This window comes from Uranotaenia lowii, chromosome 1 (assembly GCF_029784155.1).
Source record: "Uranotaenia lowii strain MFRU-FL chromosome 1, ASM2978415v1, whole genome shotgun sequence".
Taxonomy (NCBI): Eukaryota; Metazoa; Arthropoda; class Insecta; order Diptera; family Culicidae; genus Uranotaenia; species Uranotaenia lowii.
In genome coordinates, this window is record NC_073691.1 from 214989300 (window position 1) to 215011451 (window position 22152).

At 37.3% G+C, this 22152-nt stretch overlaps 1 protein-coding gene across 4 annotated transcripts in view; it reads left to right on the plus strand.

The window, feature by feature from the left end:
- The window catches only part of LOC129747589 (uncharacterized), a 56999-nt gene that overhangs the window by 15284 nt on the left and 19563 nt on the right, over window positions 1-22152 (plus strand). For 2 of the 4 annotated variants that reach the window (XM_055741891.1, XM_055741903.1), the window contains exons 1-2: window positions 5804-5929; window positions 6008-6155. The exons of 1 other annotated variant lie outside the window; for it this stretch is intronic. In XM_055741891.1, coding sequence (XP_055597866.1) covers window positions 6147-6155 — 9 coding nt within the window. In that variant the 5' untranslated portion in view covers window positions 5804-5929; window positions 6008-6146. Of the gene's footprint in view, window positions 1-5803; window positions 5945-6007; window positions 6156-22152 lie in introns of those variants that run through there. One more of the 4 variants, XM_055741898.1, reaches the window with a different exon arrangement.

Consider the following 22152-nt stretch of genomic DNA (forward strand, 5'->3'; position numbering starts at 1 on the left):
CAAATATGTTTCCCAGACATTATTCACCTACAACACTTCAGTTTTCCGTTATTCAAAGTCTAAGAAAAAAATCCGAAAAAATATGCATCGGAAAAAAGACTGTAGATCAGCTTACGGACTGCTAAAAAATCACTTAGTTTCCAAAAAAGATTAAGTAAGAAGCTATACGTTCACACAAGGATTTTTTTTTAAATTTTAAAATCATGACCACAAAAATTTAAAAAAAGGTGTAAAAACCGTACTTTTGAACCAATGATCCGTCAAAATTGTTTAAGTCTTACAAGATGAATTTTGAAAAAAGTATTGGGAACTTGACGTAATTCGACTTTTTTTTCGCATCTTTAGATTTAAAAAAACACAGAATTTTTGACGAATTTTCAAAGGTAGCTGTAGTTTTGAAACTTTTGCCAATTTGCAATTTCTCAGATTATCTTGCTCTTAAATTCAACTTTTCACTGGATTTTAAGTATATTCATGAATGATTTTCGCAATCAATTCATATTTACCAGAAAGGCAATTTCATATCGATTCTAGTGGTGTAATTGCGTAAGATAAAAACAAGAGAGATTTATCGGTTATAGTCAGGAATCAGGAGTGTCAAATTGACACTGCACGGACTGTAACGGGTAAACATTTCTGGGACGGATGAGGGTTAAAAGAAAAACGAAAACCGCAATCTGCAATTTTATGCAGTTGTGATTTATATTTTTTCAATGAATTTCACTAAACAATTGTTATATTTCTTTCCTTCTTCTTCTAACATTCCTCGCTTTTCTTCTCTACACAGTATTTGATACATAGAACATAAGATCGCTGCAAGCTTTGTATGGTGTTTGAACAAAAATCCAACCATCTAAAATCTCGATTATCGAACACCGTCATTCATCAAACAACCGGTCAGTCTCTCGCGCTCCAAAATTAGCTGCCTTAATTTGGCGCCACTTGAAGCATCTCATACCAAACCTAGGTAGAATAGAATAAACCGTCTAGCAGAACAACCGCATTTTTGTCCCTTTGTTATGTGTCTCGTACCGTCTAAAAGAAATAAACGTTCTACAGTTGATCCGAACCGTCGCGCTGTAGTTTTTAATTTCATTTTCTGTGGAATATTATACGTCTTGTCCAACTAACAGTGCCGTTAAATTATTACCCCCGAAAAGCCCGATATCGCTCATTCCGGTAAAAACATATGGGAATTTTCAGTTTATAAATTTTTGCACCTTCCGTGACTTTTTTTGGTTGGTTTGATTATTGATAATATCAATAAAATATTTGGAAGCGATTCATTGAGTCCTGAATTAGTTTTAATTTTGTATGGGAAAACAAAATGTTTTATTCAAAAATTTAACTTTGAATGATTATTATTCCTTGATGCTTGTAGTACAATTCATGAACACAAACCACAAACCTTTTATGTAACCTAGAAAAGATATTCGATGTTATGCAAAAAAAACGTGTTTTTAAAGATGTTTTTTTTTATTATTTTAGAGTCTTGACTGCATATTTTAAAGTTATTACTGTAGGATGAAAATAAAAAATCACAAAAATCTGCTTTACATAGCCAATGAGATTGTTGATTTAAATAACCTTTGCCAAAATATTTTATGAAATTATTGAAAGCCCTAGAAGGCAAAGACTGCCATTTTCGAACACCTTTCAATGGATTCGGTTTTTTTTATTTAGAAAAGTTTATAACTTTTATCATGAATTACTTAACTTCTTTTCTTGTTACCGAAAAACGAAGCTCAAGAATAGACAAAACCAATAATTAAAGTCAAACATGATTTCAAGCTTATTTCAATTTTCTGGCTGAATTTATATGCAGAAATTTCTTCTCCCATACAAATTTCCATACAAAATTGAAACGCGTTGCGCTAATTGAAGAATCAACCAAATCATCTGAAATTTTACATTTATGCTTTGTGTCCCGAAGAGCATCGAAAAAAGGGAGCAATACTTCAATTTTTGCAGCGGTCTAATAGAACATGCATTGCAGATTATACTACGGCCGGGCCATCCATGTGATGAAAAACGCAAAAGATACAGGAAAAAGGGAGGAATGAAGCGGAGCTCCCTGCCAAACGTTTCTTATTATTATAAAGTGATGTTGAGAATGTTAAGTTGAAATCAGAAAAAATATAATATGGATTGATCTCACTTGAAACTTTTTCAGTTCAGTTCAGAGCAGCTGTCAAACACGTCTTCAAGCAAACGAAGCTTACAACTTTTCTCCCGAAAATTTGAATAAATCGCAGCAATCATTAAGACTAACATTTTCATTATAGTTTGTCATCACCTTCGCGAAATCTCTTGAAAATACCACCCTCGCGAAATCTCTTGAATAGGATGCCATGTTTGATAATATGAAAGAATCACATTTAAAAGCAGGTGCAAATGCAACCCCACAAGCATCCATAAAGTTCCTCCGGATGCTTCTTCAATTCAGCTTGCTACCCTTCTACTCCACAACACTATTTTCGCTTTAATTGATGGCTAATTGCGAAACTTGCGGCCAAAGGACTACTCAATTTTCTTTCTTTGAAAAACATTTTGGTTTTTTCGTTACTTTGCATATTATTTCTACTTGAATAGATATTTTGTAATTTCTAACAATTTTCATAAGCAAACAAAATATCGACGATTTCTTTCGGCAGCTCACGAACGGTTACTGTGCTTTAGGGTGTCCCGAAATTGCATAACTTCTGGGAATCTGGGGGTTCAACCTCCAAATGGTAGATTAGGATGTGGAGAACAAACTTTTGTATGGGGCCGACTAAAAAAAATCATGTTTAGAGGTTCCGCAAGCGCAATCTTTGAAAAAACACCACTTTCAAAATATTTGATTTTAAATAAATTCTCACACAATTTATATATATATTTTTTTTAAATTTTGTGTGGATTAAATACTACACGTAGAAAATGAAAAATGAACCAAATTTGTTTCGAAATGGAAAATAAGCAAGCTATTTTAATGAAAAAAAAAAATGTTTTGATCCAAAAATTGGGTATTCAACTAACCAAAATTTATACCAAGCGTAAAATACTTATGATACCAATACCATCAAAAGATGCGGATTTTTGTGCATCTAAACTTTGCTGAACAAAGCTTGTTGTTTGTATCATCGTGTGAAGAGCTATTCTCGGTTGAATCCGTAATAAAAATCACAATTTGGGATATTTTTTAATTTAATTTATCAAATTTGTCTTAATAAATACCTACTTTAAAATCAAAATACTTGCAAAAAAAGACTTTGATGGTTTGAGGGAATCATCAGAAGGCCATATGCCAAATTTGAGCGGAATCGGACAACAGGAAGGGGTTGCACTGAAGCTCAAGTGTGAAAGGGATTCTGAGACACAGTGTTCTGAAGAAGCACAAAAAACTGGTTTTTCATATAACATTTTTTTCTTTACCCATCGAATGCCTGATTATGTTTATTTTATTAAAATTTCAATTAAGACTAACATTTCACCTGAAGACTGCAACTCGATTGGACTGAAAACAAAAAAGTTATGGCTGTTCAAAGATTGTATTTTGGTCGCATCTTTTGATGGCATTCGTATCAAAAAAATTTTACGCTAGGTACAGATTTTGGTCAGTTGAATACCTAATTATTAATATTAAATATATAAATTTTTTGAAAATTTTTGAACCCAGAGTTTGTTTAAAATCAAATATTTTTAAAATGGTCTTTTTTCAAAGATTGCGCTTGCGGAACCTCTAAACATGATTTTTTTAGTCGACCCCATACAAAAGTTTGTTCTCCACATCCTAATATACCATTTGGAGGTTGAGCCCCCAGATTTCCAGAAGTTATGCTATTTTGGGACACCCTACTGTGCATGTTTCACATGCGCAACTTTCTGAAAAAAAAACTTTATTCGCTTATTTTTAACAATCCATAATTGAATTTGGTTTTTAAAAACATCTAAATTATTAGCTTTTTCTTTAAATTGTAATGCAATTTTCCGCACGAAAAAAAACATGTGCTGACCGTTTAGTACACGCCCACTCTTTCAAAAAATGGTATATTTCTCTTGGAAGAAATAATGTTTTTTTACACATTGACTTCTTGATGAATAAATATCAGGTTAATGATATAGTTATTGAGGCGCTGAATATCAAAAAGTTTAAAGCACTACTTAACTTTGCCATACAAAAGAAATATAATCTAAATATGGTGCAAATAAGATTTTGAATAATATTCTCATAATTTTTTGAATAAACTTAATCACGACTGCTCGGAAAATGTTTCTTGCGAGTTGCGCCCTTCGTATCTTTAACAAATCAGTTGTAGCTGAGTTTTGCTGATTGTTGAAACGAATATGAGTTGGTTCTGATGAATCACCAAAGTGGTTGTTCACGCTGTCTGGATGATTTACTGTATTTTCATGAAAATCTTCTAGAAGCGTTAACACAAGTTAAGCATTTGTTAAACGCAAATGTAATTTTTTTTTCTGATTCATTGACCGTCTGCCAACCACCGAGTAGTGGCCGGTATTGTTGTTGCTAGTTAACAAGGATATGATCTACTGTCAAAGTGCGAAATAAAAAAAAAAGATCCCTTAGAACACGACGGCCCAAGTTCATTTGACGTCCGTCTGTTGGCCAACGTCTGCTGTCGGCATGTTGACTGCGATAGTTGGTGGTTGGTTCAGGTTGGTTGTAACGATCCGCATCGGAAACAACAATAACAACAACGACGACGGCAATTACAGCGTCCAAACAAATCCATGTTGGCCGCCACTTTTCCGGTTTTAATCTCAATAACAACACGCCGTCCGGGCGACGCGGAATGGTCTTGAAAAGGTTCTTCGGTCTAAGGTAGGCAGGAGACTTCAAAACCTACCGAGTTCTGCTGAATGTGCAACATCAGCCTGTATGTATCAGAAGTGGAAGGGAAAACTGCAATTCAAGTAGTTGGCGGTGCACAATGGCGCGATCAATTGGTTGGTGCGCCATAATGTATGAATGTAGTCCAGCGCCTACTCGATTGCGCGAAATGGACCCAGAAATTGTAATGTTTAATGCAAAGTTCTTAGCTAACTGGAAAAGCCTACTATGCACCAAAGCGAATAAAACAAATTTAGAATGGTCACTATTGGATGCATGCATACCTAACTACCTACTAAAAGCAAGTAGCCGCTTCAAGTGGCGGCGTGGCTTCAAATCAGTCACGTACGCCACAGATCGGTATTCTTTAGCTTCCGAAGTTCTCAACACGTGCTCGGGGGATAGAGAAAACTCTCTCGGTTTAAGGGTTGTTTTCAGTCCACTGAGCCAGAGAGAATAACAGAGAGGTTTCTGAGCGAGCTTTAGAGGAGTTTTCCACCGATAACTTCAACCCGACTGACGACGATACCTACCGTATAAAATTGTTATTCCTAACGAGGATGATTATCCTTGCTACTATCAATTGGAAGGTTTTCTCGGAAAAACTTTCAACCAAATGGGGATTGTTTTCCATATAGATACTTTGATTGATTAATTAGTTCCTATTACTCTCGTTGTTAGTCGATCGCACATTTCCTGATCATCATCACAACAATGGAAAAAACGATCATTTCCAAACTCGTACCTTTCGCTAATCGGCTAGCCGCCCCAGAGAAGCTCAACTTCACGCTCGCGCTCTCACGTTTGAGGGAAGCTTTAGGCGCGCGCGCGCGAAGAGAGACTTCCAGCCGGAGTGTGATCGATTGATCTCGCCTACACCACCCGTCGTCGATCCGATGCGGGAAAAACTCGCAGCAGTAGCGAACGGAAAAAAGATCCGCATCATCGAAGAATTTTCATTTAAAAAATATAAAATCAACCATCGTCGGCTGCCCGCTAGTCATTTAACGTCCAGTGCTTGCATCGTTTGGATTTCCTGAAGTGAAGAACGTTCGATTCGTTCGGAAATAATCCTTCTTTTTCCTTTTTCGTGGCGTGAGTTTCGGTTCCGTGTGTTTAAACCGTGCTGTCTTTTCGGGTTTTGGGTTTGATCCGGTTTCTCATTTGTTGCAGCGTTCCTGCCGTTTCCTGTCGCCTGCTTGGATTACACACAAGGATTAAGCAGTGTTGCCATCAGCAGTCCTCAACGCCATCAACGGTTGCTGTGATTTGTTTTAGTTAGTGTGTGTTCGAATCAACAATTCAGCTCAAAATGAAAGTTGTAAGTTGAAAATTTAAAGTGATTTTTCGTACGAATTTTTTAACACCGATCGACAGAAAGAGAAGTGACAGGTCTAATAAAGTGATGGATTGAAAACTGTAATTAGACATCAAGGGGTGGTGATAATGTGTCGTATTAATTGTGTGGGGGGCTTAATGATAATGGATGTGATTGGGGTTGGAAAAACAAACAGTCGTTTGATATAAATGACAACTGAGTGGTTCAACGGTGATCTGAGTGAGAAAGGTTTAAATAAATTTATTTATAACTGAATGGTATCATGATAATGATGGAGAGATATGGCTCTATTTTTAAAGTCAAAATATCGGGGCTTGTATTGAAAGGAGCTCATAACAACTATGAATATTTTGTGAAATTTATCTCAACGAATAACAAGTCTAATACAGAATTTTGAAATCCGAAATCTGAATTCTGAACTTTGATTTGTGAATGCTGAATCCAGAATTTTGAATCTTGACCATTAAACTCCAAATTAATAAATCAAAATTTGAATTTGGAATCCATAATTTTGATAATAAATACTGAATTCAAAATTTTGAACTCAAATTTATTTTTAAAAATGAAATCACTTAAAATTATTATTTACGATTTTTAAGTTATGTTACCGGTACTTTGAGTGTTTAAATTTTTAATTCTGGGATCTGAATTCTACATTCTAATTTCAGAACTAAAAAACTTAGAACTCTTATCTCAGATCTCAGAATTCTGATGTCCAAACTAATGAATGACTTAGAACTCAGAATTTGGAAGTGAAAACCTAGACTCGGAACCTAAAAATCAAATCACAGAGTTCATAACTCAGAACTTAAAATTTTAAATCAGAACTTGAGACCCAGAATTTTGAATTTATAACTCAAAACGCAAGAATATGAACTTAGTACTCAAAACTTTCATCGAGAACTAATAATTCAAAACTGAGAATCCTATACTCAGAACTTCATTCTCAAAACCATAATCTGAAAATTCAGAACTCAGAACTTCAAGTTCAGAACTGAAAACTAAGAACTTAGTACTACGGACTTGGAACACCGGAATATGAGTTTCAACTCATAATTTTGAACTTAGATCTTAGAACATGATTCTCAGAATTCAAAGCTCAAAACTCTGATCTTAACTTAGAACGTAGAACTCAGAACATACAACTCATAACTCAAGACTCAGAACTAAAAATTCGTTAATAGAAATCAAGCTTTGAGCTCGGATTTCACAACTTTCACAACTTACAATTCAGACCTCAAAATTAGAACCTCAGAACACAGTTCTCAGAACTCAGAACTTAGAACTCGAAAATTCTTAACTTTGAACTCAGAACTCAAAACTTAGAATCCAGAACTCAGAACTCATATCATAGAAAACTCAGAACATAGAATTCAGAATTGAAAATTCAAAATTAGAACGATGAATATGAATTTATAACACAGTACTCAGAAGTCAGAACTTCAAGCTCAGAACTCAAAACTAAAAACTCAGAACTTGGTATATAAATTTCAACTCATCTTTGAACCTAGATTTCAGAATATGATTCTAAGAATTTAGAACTTCAAACTCTGATCTTTAAATATGGAACTCGTAACTAAGAACTTTGAATTCAGAACTCAGAACATGCAACTCAAGATTCAATACTAAAAACTCATAAATTAGAATTCCAGAACGTAAATTTCAACTCATAACTTTGAACTTAGATCTCAGAACATGATTTTCAGAATTTAGAACTTAGAATTCAAATACTCTAAACTCTTAACTTCGATCTCAGAACTCAAAACTTAGAATCCAGAACTCATAACTCTTCAAAACTCTGATTTCAAAACTCACAACTCAGAACTCAAAATTAGAACCTTAGAATACAGCTCTCTGAACTCAGAACTTAGAACTCAAAAACTTGAAACTCTAAACTTCGAACTCAGAACTCAAAACTTAGAATTCAGAACTCAGAAATCTCCAAACTCTGATCTCAAAACTCACAACACAGACCTTAAAATTAGAACCCCAGAATACAATTCTCAGAGCTCTGAACTTAGAATTCAAAAACTCTAAACTCTTAACTTCGATCTCAGAACTCAAAACTTAGAATCCAGAACTCATAACTCTTCAAAACTCTGATTTCAAAACTCACAACTCAGACCTCAAAATTAGAACCTCAGAATTCAGCTCTCAGAACTCAGAACTTAGAACTCAAAAACTTGGAACTCTAAACTTCGAACTCAGAACTCAGAATTCAGAACTCAGAAATCTCCAAACTCTGATCTCAAAACTCGCAGCACAGACCTTAAAATTAGAACCCCAGAATACAATTCTCAGAGCTCTGAACCTAGAACTCAAAAACTTGGAACTCTAAACTTCGAACTCAGAACTCAAAACTTGGAATCCAGAACTCAGAACTCTCTAAACTCTGGTCTCAAAACTCACAAAACAGACCTCAAAATTAGAAGCTCAGAATACAGCTCTCAGAACTCAGAACTTAGAACTTGGAACTCTAAACTTCGAATTCAGAACTCAAAACTTAGAATTCAGAACTCAGAAATCTCCAAACTCTGATCGCAAAACTCACAACACAGACCTCAAAATTAGAATCTTAGAATACAATTCTCAGAGCTCAGAACTCAAAACTCAGAACTTAGAACTCAGAACAAAAAATACGAAACTAAAAACTCTAGACATCAGATCTCGTAATGCAGAACTCAATCATTAGTACTCAGAAATCAGAATTCATAACTTAGAACTTCGAACTCAGAACTCAAAAACTTGAAACTCTAAACTTTAAAACTCAGAACTCAAAATTTAGAACTTGAATTAGAAAACATCTCAGAACTTGAATCTTTTATAAGGAACTCAGAACTGATATCTGAGAACTCAGAACACGAAATTCAGAACTCAGAAATCAGATCTTCCAATGCAGACAGAACTCAGAACTCAATGCTCTGAACTCAAAATTCAAATCTTCTAATGCAAAACTCAGAACTCATTACTCAGAACTTGGAAATCATGAAATCGATACTATAAACTTTGAACCCAGAACCCATAAACTTAGATATCAGAACTCTGTACTCAGAACTCAGAACTCAAATATCATACCCAGAACTCAGAAGTGAAATCTTAGAAATTCTAAACACAATACTTGGAATTCAGAAATCAGATCTCATAATACAGCTCCAAATGAGTTCCAAACTTACAACTCAGAACTCATATCCTAGAGCTCATGACTCAGTAGTCAAAATTCAGAAATTCTCATACCCAAAACTCAGAACAAAGATTTTTGAACTTAGAGCGTGGAATTCGAAATTCGGAACTCAGAACTACTGAAAACTCGAAATTTAGTCCTGATGCTGGATTTTAAATTTTGATCCATTTCATGGTTACACTTTATGACAGTTTTTGTAAAATTCACATATTGATCAACGCCTACTACTGATTTTAAAATAAAGTTAGGTTCCATAGTTTTTCCCCATTTTTTTTTCCTCAAACTGGACAACACTAAACTAAAATTGTTTGGATAATTTTCGATGGTTGTCTTGCCAAGTGGAAGTGGAAAAGTTGGATATATCATATATGAAAATACTTTTGAACTAAACTTGTTGTTTGATCAGTAAATAGTTGGCGAAGTAGGCGTGGATTTCGAATGCTTTTATACGGTAGCTCGTGACCGAAAAGATTTCCTAATCGTCATAAACTGCAAGTTTCTCGAAACAACAATGTAACTTGATGTGGAAAAGCTTTTGTTTACCTAAACCACAATTTCGATGTTTAGGGCCCACTTTTTTATATTAGTTGACGTCCTACCATCATAAGTGGTTTAGCAGCATTATGTTCATTGTTTACCTTCATCGGATGATGATAAACGGGTGCATCCAAAAGCCACAAAGAGAGTCAGTTAGCATCATAGGGCACTTACGTAAGCCAGCTGAGCTGGTCGCTCGGTACAAATTGTTATCATAATCGGCGTTTACAGCTGCTCTTCAAAACGCATCCAACCGAAAGAAAGCGACTCGAATCGTGGAAGATCGCTCGCTCGATCGTATTGATCGTGATGGTCTGCCGTCTGAAGATGATTATCCTCGCGGAAGTTTTGCTCTCATAGCCCACAGACCTGTTTGCCTGGCTGGCTTATTTAAGAGTGGCACTAGGCCTAGCCTAGCCTAGTCGTTACTTTGAGAGGAAGACCAGTTTGTTAAGACTTTTTACCATGCAACATGCACATTGCACACTTACTACACATGTCGAACTGTGCCGATGATCGAGATAGAAATGAGAAAAAAAAAAACAAAGTCGTTTCTTATATGAGCAAAGAAAGACACACATCCATCCCCTATTACCTACCACAAGTGACAGTTAAGCTGCACATTTCACTTTCATGTGGAATTGCATTGATGGTTTTTTTTCTGCTCAAGTTTTAGTGGAAGGTCCGGTTGACCGCAGGGTAGAATTGATAAAAAAAAACGTAATGACTCGAGGATTGGTTCAGTTTCCGTTGACCGTTTTTCTCAGAAAAATGTAGTAAAATAATGACAATCAACTTGACTGGGTTTGAACGAATGGAATTAATCGCTACTCTGCTTTCTATCTGTGTTCCCCTATCTTCGTTAATTCACCTTTGATAACATTTAACGATAACGTCGCTCTTCAAATCAAAAGATACAAATTTGATTCATTCAATTATCATTTTGATCGACAGTTTTATTCACCTGTTTTATGGCTTAAAAATAACAGATTTATATTTAACATGTTGCACATATAGCTACTTAGTCTGTCATTATTCAGTTGTGGATGCAGACCGTTTATTAAAAAAAAGTGTAAACAGATGCTATGGCACTGTCCCATTCCTCTATAAAACTCTAACATTTTGCTAGGGTTCACGTCCTTGGGCAACACTTGGACCTTATTTGCGTCATACTACTCTAGTGACTTTTGTACATGATGCAGCCGCTTATTCTAGAATAAAATAATATCAAAAACTAACTAGGTCATTTAAAAAAAAACGAGTAAAATAAAAGGTTTGTGACAAAACGGAATGATTGAACGATTTTCATAAATTTATTACTTCAATGTAAATTCCCAGTGTTGCCATTGTTTCCCTCCCAAGGCAACAGCTTTCAGAAGACTAAACGCCCTTTTGACGCACGGAAAAAAATATGCTCGAGTGATGGATGCCTCAGCCCTAAACATAATAACCCTCTTGAACATAAAAACGCTGTTCATGGAAAATTACTCACCCCAAAATAAAACGAACAAATCAATGTTTTACATTCTGTCGACATAACTGTAGGTGATAATTGGTTAGGGCATAGAAGATAAACAAATGGCAAAAACATCAACGAAAAACAAAGTAAGCGTTTTCGTATCTTCGTGTATTCGCGAACATACAGTAGTTACTATGGAAATGGGTGCGCCAAATGCGAGAGAGCTCGCGTAGACATTTCACCTGCGAATTCACGGCATCTGGTTTGGAACCGTGTGGTGAACAGTTTTCGTTTTCTTTTTATTTATGACACCCATTAATGGGTTGTCAAAATGTACAAAACAAAATAATTCAATCCGTTCAATGACGTTGTTGGTTTGGGTGGTGTTCGATTGAATTGAAAGTACATTCACGGAGAAACAACGCTAAGGGAGGGCTATTTTTTTTATTACAACTGCTCTTGCAATTGATCCGAGTTGTAACTGTAAACTAAATTTCGAATTTAGTTGAGCTGTGTAAGTTAATTTTCACAGAAGAACGGTTTGTTTAAAGACAAATCATCTGTTGAAGTCTAAAAGCAAAATCTAAGAAATATAAAAATCATAGCGATGACGCAGTAGGCGCTGTAAAATTCAAACTGATACACGAGCTCCGAAATAGCTTAGCTCTCCTTAGCTTGAACCATGACAACCGAAATGTATGATTATAGAAATTGTATACATTCTTTATTCCAAAATCAAATTATGATAATAATCACTTCGAGTTCCACAATCGCTGGCGGGGCTCAGTAGAACACAAGTTCCACTTGGCCAATGATTGCTACTCCGTGATTGACCGGCTTATTCTCAATGTACAAAACTGATGCTCTTCTTTGAACATTAATAACGGCGCCGGCCACGTCCTAGTAGTCAATAGATAGTAGGAAAAATAGAGAAAGGGATGAAAGATATAGAATTGCGCTTTGAGACCGTGGTTAACTCTGCATCCTGGCAAAATAATTTTCGTTGGAGTTAGAGTGAAAGGGATAAATTGAGAGACACTTTTGATTAGTGTTACGGTGAATCATGAAGATTATTTTCCTAGCTCTTATTAGTTCCTTTAGAGAGCCTTCAATTGATAGAAAGGCTTGTTTTTGTATTTAGTTTAATAGAAATTTTTAACAATATTTTAGAGTTAAGAAAGTTTTCAAATATTCGGATATACTTAGAGTGTATACAATTTTTGTTCATTATTACTATACTTAGCCTCCTACTTCTTTGTCTACTTTAAAATATGATTATTGTTAACTTTGCTGAATAGCCTCCAAACCATCGAGTATTACATAAATACATAAATATATTGTTGAATTATACATATCTACAAATAAAAAAACAAATAGCTGTATTGATGCAAATATATAAACGACTTAAAGTATTTCCTACAATCAAGGTTGCCGAAAAAGAAAATCTGTGTTTTGACGAAAAAAATTCTGGATTTCTGTGATTTTACCCAAAATTTCTGTGGCGGTTTTCTGTGATGCTTTTTCCATTAATTTCATTCCAAAGTCATGTTAAATTGCGTCTTTTTTTTACATTTGTTTAAGAATAATATTGACATAAAAAATTGAGTTAAAAAACCGTCCAAAATTTTAAAATTCTGTGAAATCTGTGAATATTTCTAAAGTTCTGTAGTGAAAATTGGTTCAAATTCTGTGAATTAATAGATTTTTATGTGATTTCGGAAATCTTGCCTACAATGTGCTTTCAAAGTCGAAATAAAAGTTCAATATTTTCGCTTTACGCTTACTGACTTTAAATCAATATTTTGATGTTTCAGTGGTCTTCTTATGTAATTTTTGGAATTTTGGTTAACTTTCTATCTACCCCAAAGTAGAAAAAATGACGAAAAATCTAAGCCCTTGTACCGTGAATACCTACCTACGTTTAAAAAACAAGGGATTTAGAATAAGATTGCTAGAATTTTTTCAGCACTCATCCGGGCCGGACAAATCCGAGCAATTTTATATAAAAACCTGATAAAATCCGGCCGTTTGATTTCCAAACTGAAGACCAAAAATCCGGGCAAATTTTGTCAAAATCCAGAAATTACTAAATTTCACAACACAATTTTCCGGGCCGGACGGTTTCCAAATTTTGTATTAAATATTCGGGCAAACCTAGATGAAAAAGGGCAATCTGGAAAACTTCATTTAGAACGATTTAGTTATTTTCCACTTGTCACGCTGGATCTTATGGAAGAACAACCCGGAACGAACTCACCAATGAAAAGTCAGTTGTTTGAGGATCCGTTACAGTAAGTCCAGATCTTCCAATCTAATCGAATCGAATTTCAATCGAATCTTCCGAAGCTTGAATATTCTTGATAAGCTGAACCTCCATGCTTGTGAACGCCGTTAGCTTTATAATGCTTCAAAAGTTTCATATTTGTCTAGAAATTTTCAATTTTTTCCGGAGCATCTGTCAACAACGTTCTTTTTCAACCACAGCCTACTCAAAAAAATTTCTAAACTGACACACGGAGCTCCGAAATAGAGCAAAAACCAAACTTCGTTGATAAATGAAACTTCGTTGATCGTTACTTATACAGTCAACCAGTGCACATGATTGTGACCTTGGACCCAACCACAAAAAACATCCATAGTATCAACAAGAATCACACTGAGTCGACATTGATAAATTGGTTAGTCAAGTATTTTCTATTCCTATCCAGAAACATGGGTCTTTTTTTAAATCGACATTAAAAACAACAAGACAAAGTGACCTGAAAGTTAGAGAAACTCGTTTTTCAAAGAAAAACTATCTCTCTCTCTCTCACTCATTTCTCGGAAACAAAACCGGCTTGATTGAATTTTCATGAGCTTCCACATCGTTAAAGTCTTAGTGATTAGGTGACAGCTTTCCTGCGAGGTTTTCTTCAGCCGCCGTTCGATGTGTGATCTGATTTTGATTCACGAGCATCATCTGTCACGCGTAAAGATTTCCGTTTTCGTTTTAACTTTTGATGAACTGAGATCGGGTGATAGCAAGTGTGATCGCGTGATTGTAGCTAGTCCCTTGCCGAATTGCACGCCATCTTCGGATTTCAGTGTCAATGTCGAATTTACATGAACCTTTTAACCACGCACCCTTAATTAAACCATCTGGGACGTCCGTCGATTCGACTGCCACGGAAAACATACCTACGCCTAAACGGATGAGCGAAGTTTTGATGATGACCGGCAATACTACCATATGGTTCTGTGTGACGACGACGGTCGTTGCCTACTTGGTTTTAATTAAAACCAACAACAAACAGTAGGTACTAATAATAAAAATCTGTTCCGCAACCTCGAGCCGCGGTCGTTGCGGTCGTCGGTTTGAAGGAACCATCCATCTTCATGTGTTTATTCACCAAGAAAAAAACGGAAAAGTAAGGTTCGTCGCTTATTCCGGTGCCCAGCCAAGTCGATAAAGTAGTCTCGCAGCTCATCAATCACAGAAGGCGACGAAATTATTTGGTTGCGTTTTAACGACGAACGCCCGGCGCGTTAGCGTAGGGCTTAACGATTTTAAGCCCTTTTACAATGATCAAACCATGAAAAAGGGTCCATTATCCGGATGATGATGATGGTAATAATCGGTAGATTCCAAAGCAAATAGGATTTTACATCGTAACTAACTATCGGAAGTTTTGTTGGTTTCCGTATGTGAACGCGTGCGATCAATTACCTCCTATACTACGACTTTTTCTTAACGACTACCGCAATCGATCAGTGACGCGCGTTGATCAGCCGCGTTTCTATTTGCGGAAAATGTGCGTACGCTGTACCAGCTGTAAGAGATTGAAATGTTGGACAACCTAGGTTGGTCGCAAGACTGGTTTGCCCACTGTCAGTTCATTTTTAAGTTGATTTTTTTTCATGATTCCAGTTTGGACCGAGAACTTGGTAAAGAACTTGACCGGATCAATTGATCGCGGTCGAAAGTTGACGATAGTTGAAAAAGGCATTTTTAGGGGTTGGTTCAACGACTTGGTCAAGTGTTCTGTAATAGATCTAGATAAACCAAAATGATTCACTCGAGAGGATAATTTGATCACGAACGTGCAAATAATAGCAGCCATTACCACGCCAAACCTACCATCAATTAGCGCTGAAAGGAGAATAAGTACCCATCATCATTACCGTAACGGAACATTCCCTACAGCCAAGAAACTAAACACAACACAAACAACAATTACTGACAGTTTAGTTACTCCAATTAATCGAAAAATGGTTTCGTTCGCTTAGTCCGTTGCGGAATAAATCAACCGCGCAGCCTGCTTCGATCGGTACCGCAAAACAAACAGATGGATTTTGTCATCGGATCGGATAACGTCACTGATTTCGATCTTAATTAGTAAGTACCGTCGAATTGAACGGGCCAACTTCCCTGCGGCACCCTAGATGGATGGCATCACACATATACTTACAATTGTGTGGTTCGATCCGTTCGTTGAAGCGTGGAAATTGTTGAATATCATTAAACTCCGAATTAAATGTGGCATTTCGAGCAGCAGCCGAGTGCATCATTCGTGCTACATACCTACGGTGTGCCTACGGAGAGTAGAATCTTCCCGGTTCAACGGGGTTCACGCTGACCTACCATTCGAGTTAACTGACTCCGTGAGAAAAAGTTGCCTTCCAAGCGCACAGAGCTTAGTTTTGCATCTGAACGAATTGATTGAAGTAATCGACAATTACAGTGTAGGTATTCATCAACAACGACGAGGCAGTTGGCACTTGGTTGCTTGTTGGTTGCTATGGTAATTAACCCGATCACTCCTCTCTCTCCTGTTGTATGCTATAGGTATGCACTAAGAGAGGTCCTACCCCAGTTTGGTTTATGGTGTTATGGGTGAAAAATTGAAATACTTGCGGTCGAAGTTGGCCGCGCATAACTATATCAAGGCTGCTCAGATCTGTTTCCAATGGTAACGTATGTACTTGGTAGGTGGTTACTTGTATCGGAAAGTGAGCGGAGGGCAGGTGAGGATAGTTCTTAGATTAACTACCTAGCTTGTGTCCTAAGCGTGTTGCTAAGTGCTGCCGACCCCATATTCATATGTATGGAAGGTAGTTGCGCGTGGGGGTAAAAGCCTTACCGCATTCCAGTCAGCTGCCGTTACAGGTCGGTTCAGAAGCGGTTGATCCGCTTGCACTTTTTTCCTGTAGTTAGTCAAATAGGAACTGAATTAATTGGATTCCGCATGGTGGCGACTGTCAACAATGTTGTTTGGTTTCGTGCTGAAGAGGTTGCGTCAAGGGTGACTTTGATCTATAAATCAGACCGAGATGCTTTATGACCGTTGCCTGCGTTGCTGCGCTAACAAGGAGATGATTTATTAAGCAGGCGTTGGGGGGTTCAATTTTCGTGAGAATTCTTTTCGATCCAAGGTGGCGGTCAAGAATTCAACTGTCACCGGTGCGACGCCTACTTAGCGATAATTGAATTAGAACCTAATCGCCAGCTTCGTCGTGGTAGGAAATAACGGAAATTTTCGCACTGGAATTCTCATAAATGCCGCCGTACCATAAATGGCTCAAAAAATCCTTGACTTCCGACGTCGCCGGGCTATGCGGTGGGCAGCTGTTTATTTGAAGTCGTAAAACCAACGCTGTGTGAGTTGTTTCGTTTCCGACTTGAGGAGACCACAAGCAGTGCAACAGCGAGCCACCCGACTTACGCACGCTGATTAATTTTTGCACATTGAAAACTTGACAGGTGCCACCGAGCGTTGCAAACGCCATGTTTTCGCTGTGTTAGATCGCGTTGATCTTGTAACTACTCTAGAACTTAGCTAGCGGGGTTTGTTTTTTTTTTATCTCACCCTGTGCGGAGATTTGTAATTAGCGTGGGTGCGTTCCATCGAATAAGGTGAGCAATTTGCCTGTCGCAATTCGGAAGTGTGAAAAACTCAACAGCTGACGGAATGAGTCGCTGATTGATCGATCTACCGCTGCTGGTTAGACACTTAGAGACTGTCGTTTGTAACAACTGCATGTAAGCTCTTGATAGATCAAGGGATTGTCAGCGAATTGGTGACAGGGACTAATCGGCATTCCCTACCTCACTGGAATTGCTTTTAAATTCCACCTTCCAAAACGACTTTATTAATTGAAGTGTCTTGGTGGTGGGGTGGCCAAGTCATACCTACGTATATGCTCCGAGGTGGCTGTGGCCACTGGACCGTGGAACAGCGCAAACTATGTGTGCAAGAACGCTACTTACCGCGATTATATTTCCCCTATTAAACTCAACGAGTGCTGGCTGTCATTGAGCGATCTCGATGGGCCTATCTCGCCCAAGAAGTTAATTGTAATAATAAACAAACAAGCCACACAGCAGCTACCGTGTTCGTGGAAAAACGATCGGAATACGCCCCCGAAACTGGGGCGGAGGCCAGCCGAGAACGCAACCGGCGGCCAGCCAAACCCGAATAGAATTATATCGATCCATCCACGACGACGGCGCGATCATCGTCGTAAACGTTTCTTACTGGGTCAAGTCCAGCTGTGCTGCGATGCGATGCGATTCCACTTATCATCGGCAATCGGATTTTGTTGATGCCGCCTTGACGGTCGAGTCCGCTGACTTGACAATTTGCACACCGACTGACTGATGGCGGCGGCTTCCGTTTTGACGGCCATGTTGGCAAAGTGGTGCGATCGGTTGGAAACTGTCATCGATGCGACAAGTGCATAGCCTCTCATTGACAAGCACGCGAATGTTTCGGAGTTCGGCGGAATAACAACTAGATAACTAATGTCGTAAAATTGCATCCCTGCACAATCAGGTTTGGGGTGACAGCGATTTATTTGACTGTTCTAAGAAAGTTCAATGTCTGATGATGAATTTGAATCCTTGATGGGTAGCTTAGTCACAGCCTTCAGTGAGCTTAAAAATGAATCATCATTTCATGTGTACGCGTGGAGGGCATTATTCTGTATTTCACAGTTTCGAAGTGTCTTTGTTGGTATATAACATGTTTATGTCAAACAAAGTCAATCTTTTTGACTGAAAGTCGTCAATATTTTCCATAAATTTGGATGAAGCAACCACATCAAACATAGCTTCAAAACATTTATCCCATTTTTCTGAATTTAGGTAAAATATTGCATTAATTTTAAACTTTCGTGTAAATAAAACATGGTGATTATCACGAAACTTTGAAGGAGGTAGTGTCAAGGCAATCCTGCTTTAGTATCGGTACGGACTGTGACGTCTCAATCACGAAAAATCTATTGATTCAAAAGAAAAGTTCAATTTGTCGTTGATATTTGTTCTATTCTGCATTGAAAATTTTCACTTTGAAAGCATGTAATCCTAGAAAGTTGCTTGTGCTTTCATGGCGGGGCTAAAAATGGAGTTTTTTTTAACAAGACGATCTAAGTTCGAAAATATGGTGAACTGGCAATAACTCGATTATCAGAAGAGACACTAAGTAACGCTTTTGGACAAAGTTGTTCAGTAGAAAATTTTATTCAAAGAATTTATAAATCAGCACAAAAATGATTGGATGGCTCGGTTTCAGAGTTTTCAGTTGAAAATGTTCAATTTACCCATACAAACCTGAAAGTTAAAATTGATAAACGTAACTTCAAAATTCTGCAAATCATCTATTGTATGTGTATACCTGTTGGAATAAAATTATGACATTCTGGTGAACACTCAATGATGATTTTTTTTCATTTTTGCACGTTTTAGATTCAAGGTATCAGTGCATTCAATAATAAAATAAAAATCAAACATAATAAAATCTTCAAACGTCCCAGAAACCTTATAGCATAATCAAACATAGGCCTTAAAATACAATAAAAAAAGTTTATTTTAGTTCTGGAATGTGTTTATTCTAACTCTCGACACTGCTTTCTTTAAATATTTCTTGGGCGGTTATAATTTTGTGTGCTCTGTATTTGTGACGCAAAAAAAAATGAAACTCCCGGAATGGCTTGAATTCTGTTTAACGAACAGACAACAAATGATAAAAGAAATCTAATTATACAATTCAAATTGCTTCAGGTGTACCACAAGGCTCACATTTAGGACAACTTATTTTTGTTCTGTACATAAACGATATTTCCTTCATTCTTAATAATAGTGGCATTTACATACGCCGAAGAGATAGCTATAGACTGTTCCGAAAATTATAAAAACTTCTAAACAAAAAAATTAAACAATGTTTCTTTTAAAACATTTCATTCTCAATTATACTGCAAAATAGTGTTTTCTTTCAATTTATAATTCAATTCATTTAGCATAAGTTTTTGTAGGGTAGGCGAGTTCTCTTACTTTTCTCTTAACACTACTACACTTAACACTGGTCGGAGAAAGCACTTTGCAGAAGCTGGATTCTGCAAAGCGCTTTCTCCGACCATTTTGACCACTTTAGAACAATCTTTTTCAAATTTTTCAACACTCTCTGCTGGTTTCATGTATTTCCTAAGATTTGCATTCGTCAATAAATTAGACGATTCTCTGGACAGTTTGATGGGTTCGTGTCTTTCGTTAAACATGTGACCTTTTTGACTTCATACCACTTCAATACATCCTTAGAGTAGTGACACGAAGCGAGATCAGGCCAAAAGATAGTAGGATTGTAATGCTGTTTGATTAAGGGTAGCAACCTTTTTTGTAAACATTCCTGCTCGTAAATTTTGCCATTCATTGTATTTGTGCTTTTTTATGCTGCTTCTGCTTGCGATGGATCTGAAGTTCAATTCTCTCTTCGGCACGCATAATGTTAGTCGATGAGGTACCTAGTTTCTCAGCCCCACCCTTACTAATGTCGAAGGATGACGTTTGTAGTAATCCTTGATTTTCTTGTCCATTTTAGGGTTAGCAAGGCCAGGTTTCCTACCGCGTCTCGAGGAATTTGCGAAAATACACAGTTCTCCATGCTTTCTCAACGCGGTTTGAACTGCTCTGACTCACCCCTTCTTCCTTAGCTAGTTTTCTGATTGAAAGACAACTCGCAGTGCCCAATTTCTGCACAATCCGTCTCCTTTTCTCGGAAGTAAGGCCTCGCATTTTCAGATTTCTACACGAAAACGACAAAAAATGACAACGCTTACGTCACTTGGATGTAAACAGCAGTACGCAGCCAAAATTTGGTTGCACACTACATACTACATTGTTTGAAATGACGGTTTTTTAAAGTCTATCTATAATTATCGGAACAGTCTATATAACCAAGGCCTGGGTTTCGCCAGGGCAGTTGACACAGTGAATTTTAAAAGAATTTTTTTCAGAAGTCGTTCGATTCGTTCAATATGAACAGGGTGGTAGGGTGTCCAAACACTGTCTTGAGAGCGTGTGGATCCTCAAAGCTCAAATTATTTCGTCTCAGGAATCCAAACACAGCGGAAGCTTTAGCTGTTGTTTTCGTGATATGCTGATTAAACGAGAGCTTCTGATCAAAGGTTAATCCTAGATCCTTAATGGTGACAACTCTTTCAAGCGGACTCTCGAGTCAACGATCATGTAGGTTTTCAAATCATCTGCGAACAGTAGTTTTGGTGATTGAAGAAAAGTTGCTAGGTCGATTATGAAAATCACTAAGATAAGCGATCCTAAGTGACTTCCCTTTGGAACGCCAGAAGGCATATCGAAACCAGCCCTTTCTCCAGCACGACCATGCAGTCCACCTGCAGTTTTTTATCAGTTGCATGATGCAATTCACTGGCATAGCACATGAAGTTGGTAAACGTCGACCTTTTCCGGATAAACCCGTGCTGAACCTCGGCAAGTATCCGAGTAGCCGCTGAGTAAAGCCTTACGCACATAAAGGGTTCAAGTACTATTGAAAAGCAGCAGAGAATTGATACTGACCGGTAGTTTTTCACATGATGAGCAATTCCAGACTAATGAATTGGAGAAATTAATGCAATTTTTCAACGACCAGGAAAAACACCTTCTGAGATCGACAAAGCGTGTGGTTGGTTGTATTGCAAAAAAAAACAGCTATTCTCGAAACCAACGACGATGAAGTTTAATCTGGCCCTGGTCCTTTCGATGGATCGAGCGTACTGATAACGTTCAGCACCTCCTGATCGGTAAATGGAGGTTGCGGTAGTCTGACTTAATATTTCGGCAGATTTCCAAAATAGGTATCAGCGCAGTCAGTAGCTGACGAGACGAAACGAAGTTATGAACCGGCAGCTTTGCCTTTACTGTATCAAATTATAATTTTTGTACAAATCTAATCGAAGTCCCAGATTCGACAGAAATCCTCAACTGGCGATTTCGTTTTTTTTATCGGACCAATCAGAAGCTTCAGCTATATTTGTTTTTTTTTAAAGCTTATGTTCTGATGAGTCGAACTTGGCATTATTTAAGCGATAATGGGGTCGCTCTTATTTCAAAACTTCCCCGTATTACCTGGAATCGAAGAGGCAACTATGGTCTGATATTCATATTATACCATTTTCCCTCAAGTTCAATCTTCATTTGAGCAATCTATTCATACATACTGGTATGTATGTGGATATGTATATTCGAGTTGTCCCAAATGCCAAGTTCCCAGCCAGTTTATGGAAAACCAACTAACTCATCCGGGAAATAAACAAACAAACAATCGAACGAATCTCGCGCTACTGCTTTATTGCTAAATAATATTTTTCAACCTTTACCCCCTAACACTGTTACCCAGTGAACTTGAACTAGCATTTGGTACGATTGGATTGGTTGGGTAGGAAAAATCAACTACCTTCTAAATGGGGAGTTTTTCCCTAATAAAGCAGCACCACTAGATGATAAAAGAAGTAAGAAGATAATTTTCTCACCC